At 42.5% G+C, this 16220-nt stretch overlaps 1 protein-coding gene and 1 long non-coding RNA gene across 2 annotated transcripts in view; both read right to left on the bottom strand.

Annotated features, from left to right (window-relative positions):
* The window catches only part of LOC132678517 (uncharacterized), a 32202-nt gene extending 15982 nt beyond the window's left edge, over positions 1 to 16220 (bottom strand). The window contains exon 1 of the long non-coding RNA XR_013554219.2: positions 16006 to 16220. This is a non-coding gene — a long non-coding RNA (uncharacterized LOC132678517). The remainder of the gene's footprint in view (positions 1 to 16005) is intronic.
* Positions 362 to 15887, bottom strand: ZNF589 (zinc finger protein 589). Its single transcript, XM_078435238.2, is given in 3 exon segments — positions 362 to 947; positions 1190 to 3958; positions 15716 to 15887. Coding segments are annotated over 2 exon segments (903 nt in total). The 3' UTR covers positions 362 to 947; positions 1190 to 3227.

Genomic DNA, 16220 nt, shown 5'->3' with positions numbered 1-16220 from the left:
GTAGGGGAGAGGCAGAGAAAGAGTAGAGAGGGGCAGAGAGAGAGACAGACAGACAGAATCTGAAGAAGACTCCAGGCTCTGAGCTGTCAGCACAGAGCCCGACGTGGGGCTCCAACTCATGAACTGCAAGATCATGACCTGAGCCGAAGTTGGACACTTAACCAACTGAGTCACCCAAGTGTCCCAAGTTTCCGGTTCTTGATTTTGGCTTAGGTCATGATCTCGCGGTTCATGGATTTGAGCCCCACATCAGACTCTGCACTGATGGTGTAGAGCCTGCTTGGGATTCTCTCTCTCACTCTCTCTCTGCCTCTGTCTTTCTCTCTCAAAATAAATAAACTTAAAAAAGGAAAGGAAAAGAAAGGAGAGGAAAGGAAAGGAAAGGAAAGGAAAGGAAAGGAAAGGAAAGGAAAGGAAAGGAAGAAAACCAGGACCCCTGGGTTGAGTTGAGAGTGCACTCCTACAAAGCCTCATGGGAAAATGGCCTCTAAAGGCAGATCTGTTAACACGTTAAAGCTGTGCAAAGGTAGGATGGTGTAATGGGAGTGTCTCTATTACCCAGGGAGGCAGAGGGTAGGGAATCAGTCACAGCAACATGAGCTGACCTTGGAAGGTTCTATCCTCATCCCCATGAAGTCAGGAAAGGGGCAGACACAGCAAGTAGCCCCTCCAGTGCCCTCTCTGCACACCCCCAAAAACACTCTTCCCCACAGTCCCAGCCTGCAGGCACTTCAACATTAAAAGAAAATTTGGGAAACAAAGGAAGGAGTCTGTACTGAGAGACAAAGCTAAGAAAAAAAAAAGGGGGGGGGGGATGAAGCATTTGTGGGGCTAAATAAAACTTCCCCAAAAGGGGCAGAACCAGAGAACCTTAGGGGCATGTTTGAAGGACGAAGCCAGCAGGAACACAGGAACTGAACACTGGTCTCAGTTTTACTCAGCAGGCCCTACAGTTTTTGAGTCTGGGATCTCTTTTTTTTTTTTTTTTTAATACATTTATTTATTTTTGAGAGACAGAGAGAGAGAGAGAGAGCACAAGTGGGGGAGGGGCAGAGAGAGAAGGAGACACAGAATGCGAAGCAAGCTCCAGGCTCTGAGCTGTCAGCACTGAGCCCGATGCGGGGCTTGAACCCACAAACTGCGAGATCATGACCTGAGCTGAAGTCGGATGCTCAACCTACTGAGCCACCCAGGCGCCCCGAGTCTGGGATCTCTTAACATCCATCAGAAACCAGCCATTTGCCCCTACAGCAAAACTTCAGCCATTCCTCCCTAGGCAGGACATTCTATGAACCCCAACTGTCCTCGGAGTGTTTGCCTCCTTTTCCCATCCTTTCCTCCACCCACAACCCTTTATTCTGAAGATCTCACAACACCTTAAGCCTGTCATTGTGGAGACTGTGCCATCCTAGACCCGATCTCAATCCCTTTTCCACGAAGGAAGACAAAGGAGGGAGGGACTTCTGACTGAAGACTCCTGAAGCTATCTGTCCCGGCCTGGACAGAGGTCTCCTCTGCACCTCTCCCGTGATTCCCGAATCTGACAGTGGTCTCACTAAGCCAGGCCCGTGTAGTATCTCTACAACCTCTGTGTGGATTTGATTATTTTTTACAGTTTTTATTTGATTTTGAGAGAGAGAGAGCGTGTGTGTGAGGGAAGGGAAAGAGAGAAAGGGAGAGAGAGAATCCCAAGCAGGCTCCTCTCTGACAGCATGGAGCCTGATGCAAGGCTCTAACTCACAAACCATGATAACACGATGCAAGCTGAAGTCAGATGCTTAACCATCTGAGCCACCCAGGCACCCTGTGTGGATTTTAATAGAAAACAAATATTTTTTCTTTCCATCATGTTGGCCAAGAAGGGAGTGAGACAAATCAGGAATCTGGGCCGTCTGGGCCCTGGGGATGTAAGACAGGTGAGAGCGGCTTTAGCAGCATAGTGAGGACGGATGTGGGTGGGTGGCTAAAAGGCTGGGCACTGAGATTGGGGGATGGGGGTGCTTCTGAGGGGCTGTGCTTGAAAGCCTCGAAACCTGGTATTATCAGACTGGTGGTGGGCATGGCTGGTAATCTTACACCTGCCAGGAGAGGGCCAAAGCAGCATGGTTATGAGGTGTAAGTCCTGAGACTAAAGAACTTTTGGGGGGTGGTTAAAGGGACCTGGGCTTGGGATTAGAGGGTAGAAGGAAGACATGGCTGCGGACTCCCTCAGATTGCAGGGTTAGAGACCCAACCTTGAGCAATACCTAAAGGTGAGGGTAGAAGAGGATACAGCAGGTTAGGAACATAGAAAAAAAGAAAACAGGAGAGCATGGCAGAAGTCAATGGAAGTCAATGGACTTGCAGAAGGAAGTAAGAAGTCGTCAATCGGGTGCAAAGACCGCTTCCCCAAGAGGACCATAGCTCGGCACCTCTCTTCTCAGAAGCTGGGCCTCTGCCATCTTCACGCTCACAGAGGGCATAAGGGGTCAGAAGACTGTCCCTGAAGCCCACTCATGTACGGTGGACAGATTTGACTCTCAGTGTTTCTTTTTTTTTAATTCCTTTTTTAAAGTTTATTTATTTAGAGAGAGAGAGCGTGCACGCAAACTGTCAGCACAGAGCCTGACGCGGGGCTCAATCTCATGAACTGAGAGATCATGACCTGAGCTGAAATCAAGAGCCAGGTGTTTAACCCACTAAACCACCCAGGCTCCTGAGTCTCAGTGTTTCTTAAGAGGCCACCTCCAGCTAACACTATACCCTCACTCCCTGTACATAAGATTTCTCCCTGAGCATGTCCTCTGCTGTGTAATGAGGAGTGATATCCAGCTAACGCCTAGCCCACATTCCCTTACAATCAAGACTTCTCCCCTGTGTGTGTCCTCTGGTGTGTCTGATGGATAACTTGTTGCTAGGTCACACCCTTGCTCCTTGCACACCTAAGGCCTTTCCCCTGAGTGTGTCCTTTGATGTGTGCTGAGAGTAGACTTGTGGCTAAAGCCTCGCCCACACACCATGCACTTGTAAGGCTCCTCTCCTGTGTGTGTCCCCTGCTGTGTGCTGAGGACTGTCTTGTGGCTAAAAGCTCACACACACACATAAGGCTTCTCCCCAGAATGCGTCTTCCGGTGGGTGATGAGGTATGATTTCACCCTAAAGCCACAGCCACAGTTCCTGCACACATAAGGCTTATCTCCTGTGTGAATCCTCTGGTGCTTCATGAGGTCTGATTTTTCCGTAATGCCTCACCTACACACTGTGCACACCTTCTCCCTTGTGTGTGTTCTCTGGTGTCTGATGGGGTGTGACTTGCGGCTAAAAGCTTGCCCACACTCCCCGCACCCATGAGGCTTTTCCCCTGTGTGTGTCCTCTCATGTCTGATGAAATGTGACTTCCCACCGAAGCCTCGCCCACACTCCCTGCACACACGTGTTTCCCCTGTGACTGCCTTGTGTCTGAGTAGGTTTGTCTTCCGGCTGAAATCTAGTCCACGCTCTCCAAACTCCACTGCTCCAAATCCTCAGGTTTCTACCCTCTCAAGAACCTTGTGCGCTTTCCCAGAGCATGCCTTAGGGGCTGGCCTGAGTTGTACCTCCAACACTCAATTGCCTGTCTGGGAGCTGGGGTGAACTAGGGGAGTCCCCCTCTCAGTTATACTCCCAGACAAGGGTTTAGAATCTCCCCTTGCTTGATTGTCTGCTTCGGCCCCCCGGTGGTTTTCATCAGAATGCTGTTGCTGCCGCTGCTGATACTCTGGGCAGGAATCTCCTGGTCGGAGTGGATTTACTGAGTGCAAATCTGGAATAGGACGACTGCGCAGCTCATGTTGACTAAGAAATTGCTGCTCGCCAAAGGCCAGAGGGCAGGAGGGCCAGGGACGGACTTCTGGATTTGATTCTGCTGAAGAAAGGAAGTTCCCAGAGTATTCACAGGAAAAGTTCACTGGGTTCTTCTTCCTTGTCTTACAGTTAAGATCTAGCCCGTCAATTGTTCACAATGACTCATGTCTGTCTCCCCGAGATGTGCTTTACAGGACCTACGTTTCCATTCACCTTCTTTAAACTTTTTATTTGGATACAATTTCAAATGTACAGAATAGTTGCAAGATTAAGAACAATACAAAGAAAACATCTAAGCACCCTCTACCCAAATTACCTATTGTTAACATGTATATGTTATATGTGTGTGTGTGTACATGCATATGTATGTATATGTTTTCTCTGAACCATTTGAGAGTATACAGCATACATCATGGCTCTTTACCCCTAAATACTTTGGTGTGGATCTCATAAAAGTAGGGATATTCTCGGGGTATCTGGGTGGCTCAGTCACTTAAGCATCTGCCTTCAGCTCAGGTCATGATCTCACAGTTTGTGGGTTCGAGCCCCACATTGGGCTCTGTGCTGACAGCTCAGAGACTGGAGCCTGGTTCAGATTCTGTGTCTCCCTCTCTCTCTGCCCCTCTCCCACTTGTACTGTGTCTCTTTCAAAAATAAATAAACATTAAATTTTTTTTTAATTTAAAAATAAGTAGGGAGATTCTTTCATAACTGCAATATAGTTATCAACTTCAATAGATTTGACATTTATGTTATAACTGTATCTAACTCCCATATATATTCCAATCCTGTCATTTGAACCAATAATGTCCTTTATAGCACTTTGCCTGAAGTACAGGATCCAGTCTAGGATCAGGTATTATAAGTAGTTATTATGTTTCTTTAGTTTCCTTCCCCTATTTTTAGAGAACACTCTCATGTTCTAGAATACATGAAGAGCATTCCTGATGTTTTTCCACAATTAGATTCAGATTATGCACTACATTCAAATTTTACATATCACATCTTTTACTAGAATGCAAAAAAAAAACAAAAAAACAAAAAAAACAAAAAAAAAAACAACACAGCAGAACCTCTTGTTCACATTATCCCAACAAGGAATACTCCAAGTACACATGTACACATCAGGGGAATCTTCTGCTCTGGAAGTATCTGCAAATACACTAAAATTATCTTCTAGGGGGGCGCCTGGGTGGCGCAGTCGGTTAAGCGTCCGACTTCAGCTCAGGTCACGATCTCACGGTCCGTGAGTTCGAGCCCCGCGTCGGGCTCTGGGCTGATGGCTCAGAGCCTGGAGCCTGCTTCCGATTCTGTGTCTCCCTCTCTCTCTGCCCCTCCCCCATTCATGCTCTGTCTCTCTCTGTCTCAAAAATAAATAAACGTTAAAAAAAATTAAAAATAAAATAAAATAAAATAAAATTATCTTCTAGGCCATAGCCAGCTACACTGACACATATAGCTACAACCATTTGTTAGCATCAAGAGAGAACAATCTTTGTGATCTCTATGGGAATGTCCTTTGTGACTTTTCCTATGGGAAGAAAGAATAGTTGACGTAGGAATCACTCAGTCTGGATGTCCTCCAATGCAGAAGGCAATGTGGAACGGTTGTTAAAGAGCATATGTGAAAACTACATCTGAGTTTCCCCATACATTCACAGATATCTGTTAGAGGACTAGTATGAATCAGCTTGTGCCAGGAAGTGGAAGTTCAGCAGCAGAAAAACAGGCAGGCAAAACAGACTTAAGTGATGTTGGCTCTTGCCCTCCCACCCCCTCAATTAGTTCAAGATCTGCTCTGCTCTGTTTTCCACAAATCAGCACGTACCAAAATGTTTACCATTTGGCGGCACTAACCTAAGAAATATCAAAACTGGATTGCAATTGTTTCTGATCAGCTGAAGATGATAAAACATGGACTCTTGGTAATCACAGGAGACCAGACCCTTTACTGACCCTAACTGAAGACTCTTTCCTGATTAATAAGAGGATTGCTTTAATCAAATATGTACAGACCCACAGATTCATTCCATCCTATTCAGAATGCTAACTTTTTAGCTTTTATTAGCACAAATGCCATAAAACTGCCTTTACAGTCCTTTAACATCACTGATATTTCTCTGCAAACTATTCAGTAAAAGGTGTTTGTTTATTTTACTGGTTTACATCTTTTTTTAAATGGCTGACTGTAGATTTATTTTATTTTATTTTTTAAAATTTACATCCAATTTAGTTAGCATATAGTGCAACAATGATTTTAGTAGATTCCTTACTGCCCCTTACCCATTTAGCCCATTCCCCCCCCACACAACCCCTCCCATAACCCTCAGTTTGTTCTCCATATTTACGAGTCTCTTCTATTTTGTCCCCCTCCCTGTTTTTATATTATTTTTGTTTCCTTTCCCTTATGTTCATCTGTTTTGTCTCTTAAAGTCCTTTCTGATTTTAGTGAAGTCATATGATATTTGTCTTTCTCTGACTAATCTCACTTAGCATAATACCCTCCAGTTCCATCCACATAGTTGCAAATGGCAAGATTTCATTCTTTTTGATTGCTGAGTAATACTCCATTGTGTGTGTGTGTGTGTGTGTGTGTGTGTGTGTGTGTGTACCCCACGTCTTCTTTATCCATTCATCCATTGATGGACATTTGGGCTCTTTCCCTACTTTGGCTATTGTTGATGGTGCTGCTATAAACATGGGGGTGCATGTGTCCCTTCCAAACAGCACACCTGTATCCCGTGGATAAATGCCTAGTAGTGCAATTGCTGGGTCATAGGGTAGTTCTATTTTTAGTTTTTTGAGGAATCTCCATACTGTTTTCCAGAGTGGCTGCACCAGCTTGCATTCCCATTTACTGGTTTACATCTTTAGCTGACAATTAAATAAATTCAGAATTTTTTTTTCAGTAAGCTTCTTTGTTTTATGACCTGACATTTGGGTTGTAAGAGTTGTTATTATCATTTAATAGATATTAAATGATATCATTTAATAGATAGGGAAACAGGTTTAGAGGAGTTAAGTAACTTATCCACAGTCACAGAGGAAGAAGAGACAAAACAGGGTTCAGAATGTCCTCTTAAACCACAGATAACTCTGACTACTTAGCATACAAAGGTTTATATCCTACTAAATCTGTCCTTAAAGGAAAAGAAAATCTTCTAAGCAAAAAAATGACACTCTTGTTGGTTTGACTAGGTCTTTGAAGAAGAGAAAAGAAGCCAATGAGAATTAAGCCCCCACAGCTGCAGTCTTGTGGGGGGAAAGCTAACCAAATCTGGCCTGTAGACTAAATCTGGGGGCTGTCTAGGGCTGCAAAGCTGCCACGAAGACATCCTGAGCAGGAGATTCACAGACACCCAGCCCACTGCACTGACTCTCTCAGGACAAAATGAGGGGTGGCTAGGTCATGCTGCTCCAGAGGGGCTACTGAACCCAGTCCTACCAGGACCCTCATCCATCCAAAAGGTAGTATTCCCTGGAGCCCAGAGAGCTCTGCCCTGAGATCAGGAATAGAAGTAGGGGTAGGAGGGGGTGCCTAAAGCCAATTCTCTTTCTTCCTTCTTCGTTCAACATTCCTAATAAATAAGATTGTTCACTTTAAAAAATAAAAAGGCCAGGGCACCTGGGTGGCTCAGTCGTTAAGCATCTGACTTCCACTCAGGTCATGATCTCATGGTTCAGGAGTTCAAGTCCCACATCGGGTGAGCACGAGCCTCGCTTTGGGTATAAATAAATAAATAAATAAATAAACAAACAAACAAACAAACAAAACCACGAGCTCCACTTCAGATGAGCCCCACTTCTCTCTCTCCCTCTCTCTCTGCCCCTTGCTCACTTACATTCTCAAATAAATAAATAAATAAATAAATAAATAAATAAATAAATAAAATAGGAAGTACATAATGTTTAGAGTAAAAGCCAAGCTCCTCAGAGGCACCTGCCAGGTTCCACATTCCCTGGTGACCTATGGCCTGACTCCATCTATTCTCCACCCTTCATTCGCTCCATTGGAGCCACACTGACCTCTCCTCCTAAAGCCTTGCACTGGCTGGTTCCCATGTCTGGAATACCTTTCTCCCTGACATATTGCTGGTATTTTCCAAGAACCTGGACCTGGGCCTAACATTTAAGAGTTAATAAATATTTTTGAATGAATAAGTGGTAACAGCAGAGTTAATCAAGAAAGAACTAAAAGGTTAGGCAGAAGACAGATAAGAGGTTGTCAACACTGTCAAAACCTAAGTCTCCTATTTTTTAAAAAAAGATTTTATTTTGGGGGCGCCTGGGTGGCTCAATTGGTTAAGTATCCGACTTTTGATTTTGGCTCAGATCATGAACTCAGGAGCCCCACTGGCTTTGCAATGACAGGGTGGAGCCTGCTTCAGATTCTGTGTCTCCCTCTCTCTGCCCCTCCCCCACACAGGCTCTGCTCACTCTTTCTCTCTCAAAATAAATAAATAAACTTTTAAAAAAATGAATTCTTTAAAATTTTTATCTATTTTTTTTTTAATGTTTACTTATTTTTGAGAGAGACAGAGTGTGAGTAGGGGAGGGGCAGAGAGAGAAGAGGAGACACAGAATCAGAAGCAGGCTCCAGGCTCTGAGCTGTCAGCACAAAGTCTGACACAGGGCTTGAACTCACAAACTGGGAGATCATGAACTGAGTGAGGGAGATCATGAACTCACAAACTGGGAGATCATTAACCAACTGAGCCACTCAGGCTCCCCTTTAAAATTTTTATTTTAAGTTTCTTTATTTATTTTGAGGAAAGGAGAGAGAGCACAAGTGGGAGGGGTGGGAACAGAAAGAGAGAGAGAATCCCAAGCATACTCTTTACTGTCAGTACAGTTCCTGATGAGGGACTTGAACCCACGAACCATGAGGTCATGACCTGAGCCGAAATCACGAGTCAGATGCTTAACTGACGGAGCCATCCAGGTGCCCATAAAATGAATTCTTTAAAAAAAGATTTTATTTTATTTTATTTTATTTTATTTTATTTTATTTTATTTTATTTTATTTTATTTCATGCTCAGCACAGAGCCCCACTCGGTGCTTGATCCCATAATCCTGGTATCATGACCTGAGCCTAAACCAAGAGACAGATGCTCAACTGGCTGAGACACGCAGGTGCCCATAAAGATTTTATTTTGAAGTAATTCTTTAACACCCAACATGGGGCTTAAACTCATAACCCCGAGATCAAGAGTTGCACGCTCCACTGACTGAGCCAACCAGGTGCCCCCAAGGCCTCCTTTCGATAGTCTATGTATTCTAACATCTCATTTACTATCTTGAAATGAAATTTATATTTAATGAAATATACCTATACAAAGAACATTTTTAAAAGAATGTAATGCTCTATCCAAAATGTAAAAGAGGATTTTAAAAAGTAATTTACAATAAAACTTTAGGCATTTCAATATTAATTTCTTGTCAGGACTACATTAGGGGACATAACAAAGCAATCACATGCTTATAGCTATAGACAGATCATTGTGGACATGACAGGTACAAATGCCGAAAGACACAAATGTGCCTTAATATGATAAACACGTGCATATTTTATTGGTGATAGACACAGTTGTGCTGAATAGATGGTGACTTAAACACTACAGTCAGCACTGTCATTGGTGATGGGATTTTTTTCATATTGGTGAACACCTCTTGGTAAATCTGGAAAGTATTTTCCCTCGATTTATAAACCATGAAAAAATTACTTTTTGATATTATCTAAAACAGATTTATATTCTAGATTAAGAGCATTACATACAGATCCAGGGCCTGTGGGGAAAAACCAGGATAGGGAGGAAGAATTGATACAGATTTAAGAGACATTAGGGAAAAAAAAAAAAATGAAATGGGTGGATTTTGTCCGGATCCTGATTCAAATCTGCAAAAAGACTTTTTCGAGATGCTCAGGTAAATCTGAACATGGGCTAGGTATTAGATGATATGGAAGGTGCTACTGATAATTTTGTGGCATGTGATAATGATACTGTGGTTTTGTAAATCAAAATGTCTTTATTTATTAGAGGTACACTGATATATTTAGGAGTGGTACGTCACATTATATGCAATTTGCTTTAAAAAAAATTCAGCAATGAGAGGAAAAAAGATATGAAGAGAAAGGAAAGGATGAATCAAGGGTAGCAAAATTGTTTAAAGCCTGAAATGTTTCAGTGCAAAGATTAAATTGAATCAGGCTATTTTAAGACAATGTTAACAGAGTCCTCAGAATCAACAAAATGTATCAGCATAGAGACTAAGAAGACCTGGTGAAACAAGATAAAAACAAGACTGAATCAGATTGGCAGTTGAAAGCAAAATTAAATGGATGAATCTACATTGAAAGAGACAGAGAAACCAAGTCAAAAGCCAAATGGAGTAAAATGGGGCCAATTCAGATTAGATGAAAAGAGCTCAAAACAGATCCAAGCAGTTGAAAAATAAAACAGACAAGAACTACCATATTCTTAGCTATGTCAAATGAAGAAAAATCCTGAAAAATCTCCTGACAGAAATTTGTATGCAACTCTGAAAATGTAACTCTTAAGAACTCAGGAATATCCTGGATAATTTTGTACTTGCCAACCTAAACAAATAATGTTTTAGGTTTTAAGTAAGTGAGCAAAAATATGATTTATGATACTCAAATAATTTATGAAACACAAAACTGATGGATTCAGTTACACTTTAAATTTGAACTTCTAGGACACAGACGTCATCTCTTAACCACTGTCCTTTCCTCCTGGCTCTCTGTGCTCCAATCACACTGGCTCCTTGCTTTTCCTTAAAACAGCAAGGCATGCTCCTTTCTTGGGGTTTTAGCGCTGGGTGCTCCCCTACCTGGAACAGTTTTCCATCACATTCACATATCTAACTTTTTTACCTCCTTCAAGCCTCTGTTCAAACATATCCCCTCATAGAAGACTATCCTGATCACCCAATTTAATAATTCACCCAGCTGCCTCCACACCCTGGCACTCTGGATCCCCCTTATTATTCTGCTGTACTTAATTTATACATATTATACATATTATTAGCCGTGTAGAGCTTATATTTTACCTAGCTTATAATTTATCTGTATATACCATTTATTATATTTGTTAGTCTCCTACACTAGAATGTAGGCATCGTGACAAAAGAAATGCCTTATTACTTTATTCAATGATGTGTTCTTAGAACATTGGCTGGCGCAGTGTAAATGGTAAATAAATATATGAATGGAAAAAGGATGGAAGAGAATAGGTTGTCACCCAACTAGATTCCTGAAATTCTCCAGCATCACTTCTTTATACAGGTTCCTCTGCTCCAGGTCAGTTTCTTCCACTCTGCCTCAGTGAAAATCACAGCCACATCCTTGAATTTCACTGGTCCCCTAAATCAACCTATAAATTCACATTCATCACATCACCATCAATATTCACAAGGAGAACGAAACTGGTGGTCCTGAAGAATCTAGCTACATAAGAAATGGATCTGAGGGTTTTCAGGGTTGAGCATTACTCTATACTTGGCTTGGTATTAAAACATATGAGAGGCACAACTAATCCACAAAACACACTCCTTGCCCTGGAACGCTTACAATTTCATTGGAAAAAACTATTTTTGAATCAACAATAAAACACATCAAAAAAGAGTTCAGAAATATGAATTTGACAACTCATAATGGATGAAATTCAAAAAAAGAATAGAAGACAAGTAAAAGCAAGGAAGGCAGCACAGAGGCAGGGCTCATACTGGCATTAGGGATAATGAAGATTAGAGAAGGAATGAAGGCAACTCAGACTATAGAGGAAAAGGGGGGGGGGGGTTGCTGAGGCTAGGTCTAGAATGAACATTTGTGAACCCTTATTAAAACAGACTTCTCAGGGGTGCCTGGGTGGCTTGGTCAGTTGAGCATCTGGCTCTTGATTTCGGCTCAGTTCATGATCTCACAGTTCATGAGATCGAGCCCATGGCAGGCTCTGCACTGACAGTGTGGAGCCTGCGTGGGATTCTCTCTCTCCCTTTCTCTCTGCCCCTCCCCCACTCGTGCCCACACACGTGTGCACGCATGCTCTGTCTCTCTGATTCTCTCTCTCAAAAATAAATAAACATTTTAAAAAAAGAAAGAAATTTATATTTCAATGTCCATAAATAAAGTTTTATTGGAACACAGAAATATCCATTTGTTTACCTATCGGCTGCTTTCACACAATGGCAGAGTTGAGTGATTTCAACAAAAACCATGTGGCTCACAAAGGCTAAATAAAACATTTACCATCTGACCCTTTATAGAAAAGTCTGCCAAGCCCTGTCTTAGACTGCTCTTGTTTGTTACATCCAAAGTTATTTTCTCTGGATTCTGATCTGCTTTCCCCAAGGTCTTTGCCATTACTGAAGCAATTTGACTTTTGGCATTCAGGTCAGGGGCAATAGTCAGAAAAGGGAGCAACGTGTCTCCAGGTCTGCTTTCATATTTCTTTGATTCCAAATTTCACTGCCAACACAACACACCTTTCAATTTAACAGCTGGTCATTTGTTGTTGGGCTGGAGCCTCTTAACTCCAATCAGCTTGTAGCCCCTATGGGCCCGTTCCAACTTGGACTTCAGCTTATCTTCCAACACCCCAGAGCTGCTGCAAAGGACTTGCTGATTCACACCCTAATTTTCTCTAAGGCCTGGTACATGGCCTTCCTATCAGAAATCAGGTTATTGAAGGTAGCCATGTGACTTGCCTCCCAGTGAAATGTGAGTGGAAATAGCATGTCTTTCTTCTAAACAACAACTTTAAGAGCCACTATGTGGTTTCACCTCTTCATCTTCTCCATGTTATAAGTACTGTAGCCAAGCTAACCCACTGAGAGTTAATTAAGATTAGGGTTAGATTGCTGTTGTTAGATTACTGTTGAGATTTGAGGGCCATTGTTACTGTAACACAACCTACACAGCTCTTCTCCTTCCAGAACTACCAGTAGTGTAGCGAGCATTGATTGAGCAGGTAGTGCATGCCAGGCAGGCACTGTGCTAAGCCTACTGTTTCATTAATCTTCACAACAAAGCCATGATGTCAGAGATGCTATTACCTCCATCTCACAAAAGATAGAACTGAGAACTGGCTCATAAAATCATATTCCTGGGCCACTTGGGTGGCTCAGTTGGTTGAGCATCAGACTTCGGCTCAGGTCACAATCTCACCGTTTTTGAGTTCGAGCCCTGTATCGTACTCTGTGCTGACTGCTCGGAGCCTGGAGCCTGCTTCAGATCTTTGTGTGTGTATCTATCTCTCTGCCCCTCCCCTGCTCGCACTCTCTATCTCTCTCTCTCAAAAATAAATAAACATAAAAAGATCATGTCATTCCCAAGTGGCAGAGCCAAGCCTAGAATCCAAGTCTTGGGTTTCAGAGCAGTTTCATTTAACCACTGCCTCAATAAATGCCTACCCAACCAACAACTGAATGAAAAAGCAAAGTAACCAGACATCTAGAATTCACACTGAAGAAGCTAGACTTTTTCAGAGTGACACGGAGAAAAGGATCATTATTAAGCAAAATACGCTAGGTTATGATGTAGTAACAAATGATATCCCAAGATCTAAGTAGCTAAAAGCAACTAAGGATTTCCCCCTTACTCATGCTACAAGTCAATCACAGGTTGACCATATCTACAAAACAGATTGTAGAGGAAGAACAGAAGGATGTATGGATGATGGATAGATACATGGATTGATGAATGGATGGATGGATAGGTGGATATGTAGAAGGGAGAATGATCTAATTATAATATATGGCAAATACGGCATCTCAAGTCAGTGAGTAAACAATCCCCCTTTAATAATTGGTAGGAGCAAACTACTATCTACTAAGCAACTCAGTATCTATTAAAATTGCAAATGTGGGGTGCCTGGGTGGCTCAGTCGGTTGAGCTTCCGGCTTCAGCTCAGGTCATGATCTCACAGTTTGTGAGTTCAGGCTTTGTGCTGACAGCTTGGAGCCTGGAGCCTGCTTCAGATTCTGCGTCTCCTTCTCTCTCTGCCCCTCCCCCACTTGTGCTCTGTCTGTCTCTATCAAAAATAAATAAAATACTAGGCTGATGCCAATTAAAACAAATTTTTTTAATTGCAAATGTAAAATGGCTTCTAAAACCATTAGAATCAGGGCACCTGGGTGGCTCAGTTAAGTGTCTGACTCTTGGTTTCAGTTCAGGTCATGATCTCATGGTTTGTGCTCCTCCCTCACTTGTGCTCTCTGTGTCTCAAAATAAATAAATAAACTTTAAAAGACTAAAAGTAAAATTTCATTTAAAAATATTGTCACTTCAACACAAAATCAATATTGAAAGCTTATCAGTAGTTTATATTCCTTTTTCCAATCATCTCTTCTAAATTAGGTGTGTACTTGACACAGCACATCTCAGTTATGACCTTAAATTTTCAAAGGTTAAAGGGAAATGTAGTCTCACCAAAAAAATAAATAAATAAATAAACTGGTGGGGCAGAAGACATGAACAGACATTTCTCCAAAGAAGACCTCCAGGGGGCGCCTGGCTGGCTCATTGGGTGGAGCATGTAACTCTTGATCTGGGGGGGTGGGGGGGGGACGGTTGGGTTTGAGACCCACATGTTGGTCTCCCCCTCCACTGAGAGCGCAGAGCCTGCTTGGGATTCTCTTTCTCCTTGTCTCTCTGTCCCTCCCTCACTCACACACTCTCTCTCAAAAATAAATAAGCCTTAAAATATATAATCTTAGAAATAAATTTGTTTTTGCATTTTAAGCTATATTTCCTCTCTCAAAAAATTGGCACCTTCTATGATACAATTGTTTTTTTGTTTTTTTGTTTTTTGTATTTTTGTATTTTAAGCTATATTTCCTCTCTCAAAAAATTGAGAAGTAAATTTTTTTTTAAAAAGACACCTGGATGGCCAACAGGAACATGAAAAGATTTTCAACATCACTTATAATCAGGGAAATTCAAATCAAAATTACAATGAGATATCACCTCACACCCGTCAGAACAGCTAAAATAAAAAACACAAGAAACAAGTTTGGCAAGGATATGGAGAAAAAGGAACCCTCCCGCACTGCTGGTGGGAATGCAAATTGGTGCAGCCACTGTGGGAAATAGCATGAAGCTTCCTCAAAAAGTTAAAAATAGAAACTACTCTATGATCCAGTAATCACACTACTAGGTATTTACCCAAAAAATACAAAAACGCTAATTGAAAGGCATACATGTGCCCTTATGTTTATAACAACATTATTTACAATAGCCGAATTATGGAAGCAGCCCAAGTGTCCATCTATAGATGAATGGATAAAAAAGATGTGGTGTATATAGACAACGGAATGTGATTCAGCCATAAAAAAAAAAAAAAATGAAATCATGCCATTTGCAATGCCATGGATGGAGCTAGAGAGTACAATGCTAGGCAAAATACATCAGTTAGAGAACGACAAATATAATATGATTTGACTCATATGTGGAATTTAAGAAACAAAACAAATGAGCAATGGGGAAAAAATAGACAAACCAAGAAACAGATTCAACTATAGAAAACAACCTGATGGTTATCAGAGGGGAGGTAAGTGGGGAATGCGTGATAGGGATTAAGGGGTGCACTTGTCCTGATGAGCACTGGGTGATGTATGGAAGTGCTGAATCACTATATTGTACACCTGAAACTAATATAACACTGTTAACTATACTGGAATTAAAAAATTTTAATTAAGTAAGTAAATATGTGTTTGGTGGGAATATATTTTTTACTTCTTCAGTATTTCGTTACAAATTAATGGAAAGTAAATTTAAAAATGTACTTCCTCAGTAGCACTCGCCACAACAAGTGGTCCACATTCACTTGTGGCCAGTGGCTGCAAGAGCGGAGATCGCAGATGGTCTCCCACCCCGCAGCAGGGGGCAGGCTGGGAGATTTGGGGCAGAGGCTTTTAGCACCATGGACAGTGTGCGGGACTCCAGAGGAAGGAAACCCCGTCCAGCTACAGAGCAGGTGTCCTGGGCACCGCCCACAGTACGCAGCCCGAAGCTACTGCACTTCCTGAGGGACAGCCTCGGCATCGGATGATGCTGACACCAGCTGGGTGCCTAAGGTCCGGGAGCGGGAGAAGGTAGGTGGTCACCCTCCTCTCGCCCTGTCCCTTCGCCAGGCAGAACCCCGCCTGGCCGGCCGACTCACCGTGGTCCGCCGAACCCCGGAGCAATGCCGTAGGGCCCATCTCAGAGCCTGGACTGACTTGAAGGCGAGGCGGGGGCGACAGCACGTCGAAGAAGGATCTCTGGGCCAACAGGGGAGTCAGAAAGAGGAGGGGATTCTGCCGGAAGTGCTTCACGGTACAGCGAGCAGCCTCCTGGGAAGCGTAGTTCGTAGTTCGGAAGCGGACCTCCTCCTGC

This window comes from Panthera onca, chromosome A2, assembly GCF_046562875.1.
Source record: "Panthera onca isolate mPanOnc1 chromosome A2, mPanOnc1 haplotype 2, whole genome shotgun sequence".
Taxonomy (NCBI): Eukaryota; Metazoa; Chordata; class Mammalia; order Carnivora; family Felidae; genus Panthera; species Panthera onca.
This window is presented reverse-complemented; position numbering and strand designations above follow the sequence as displayed.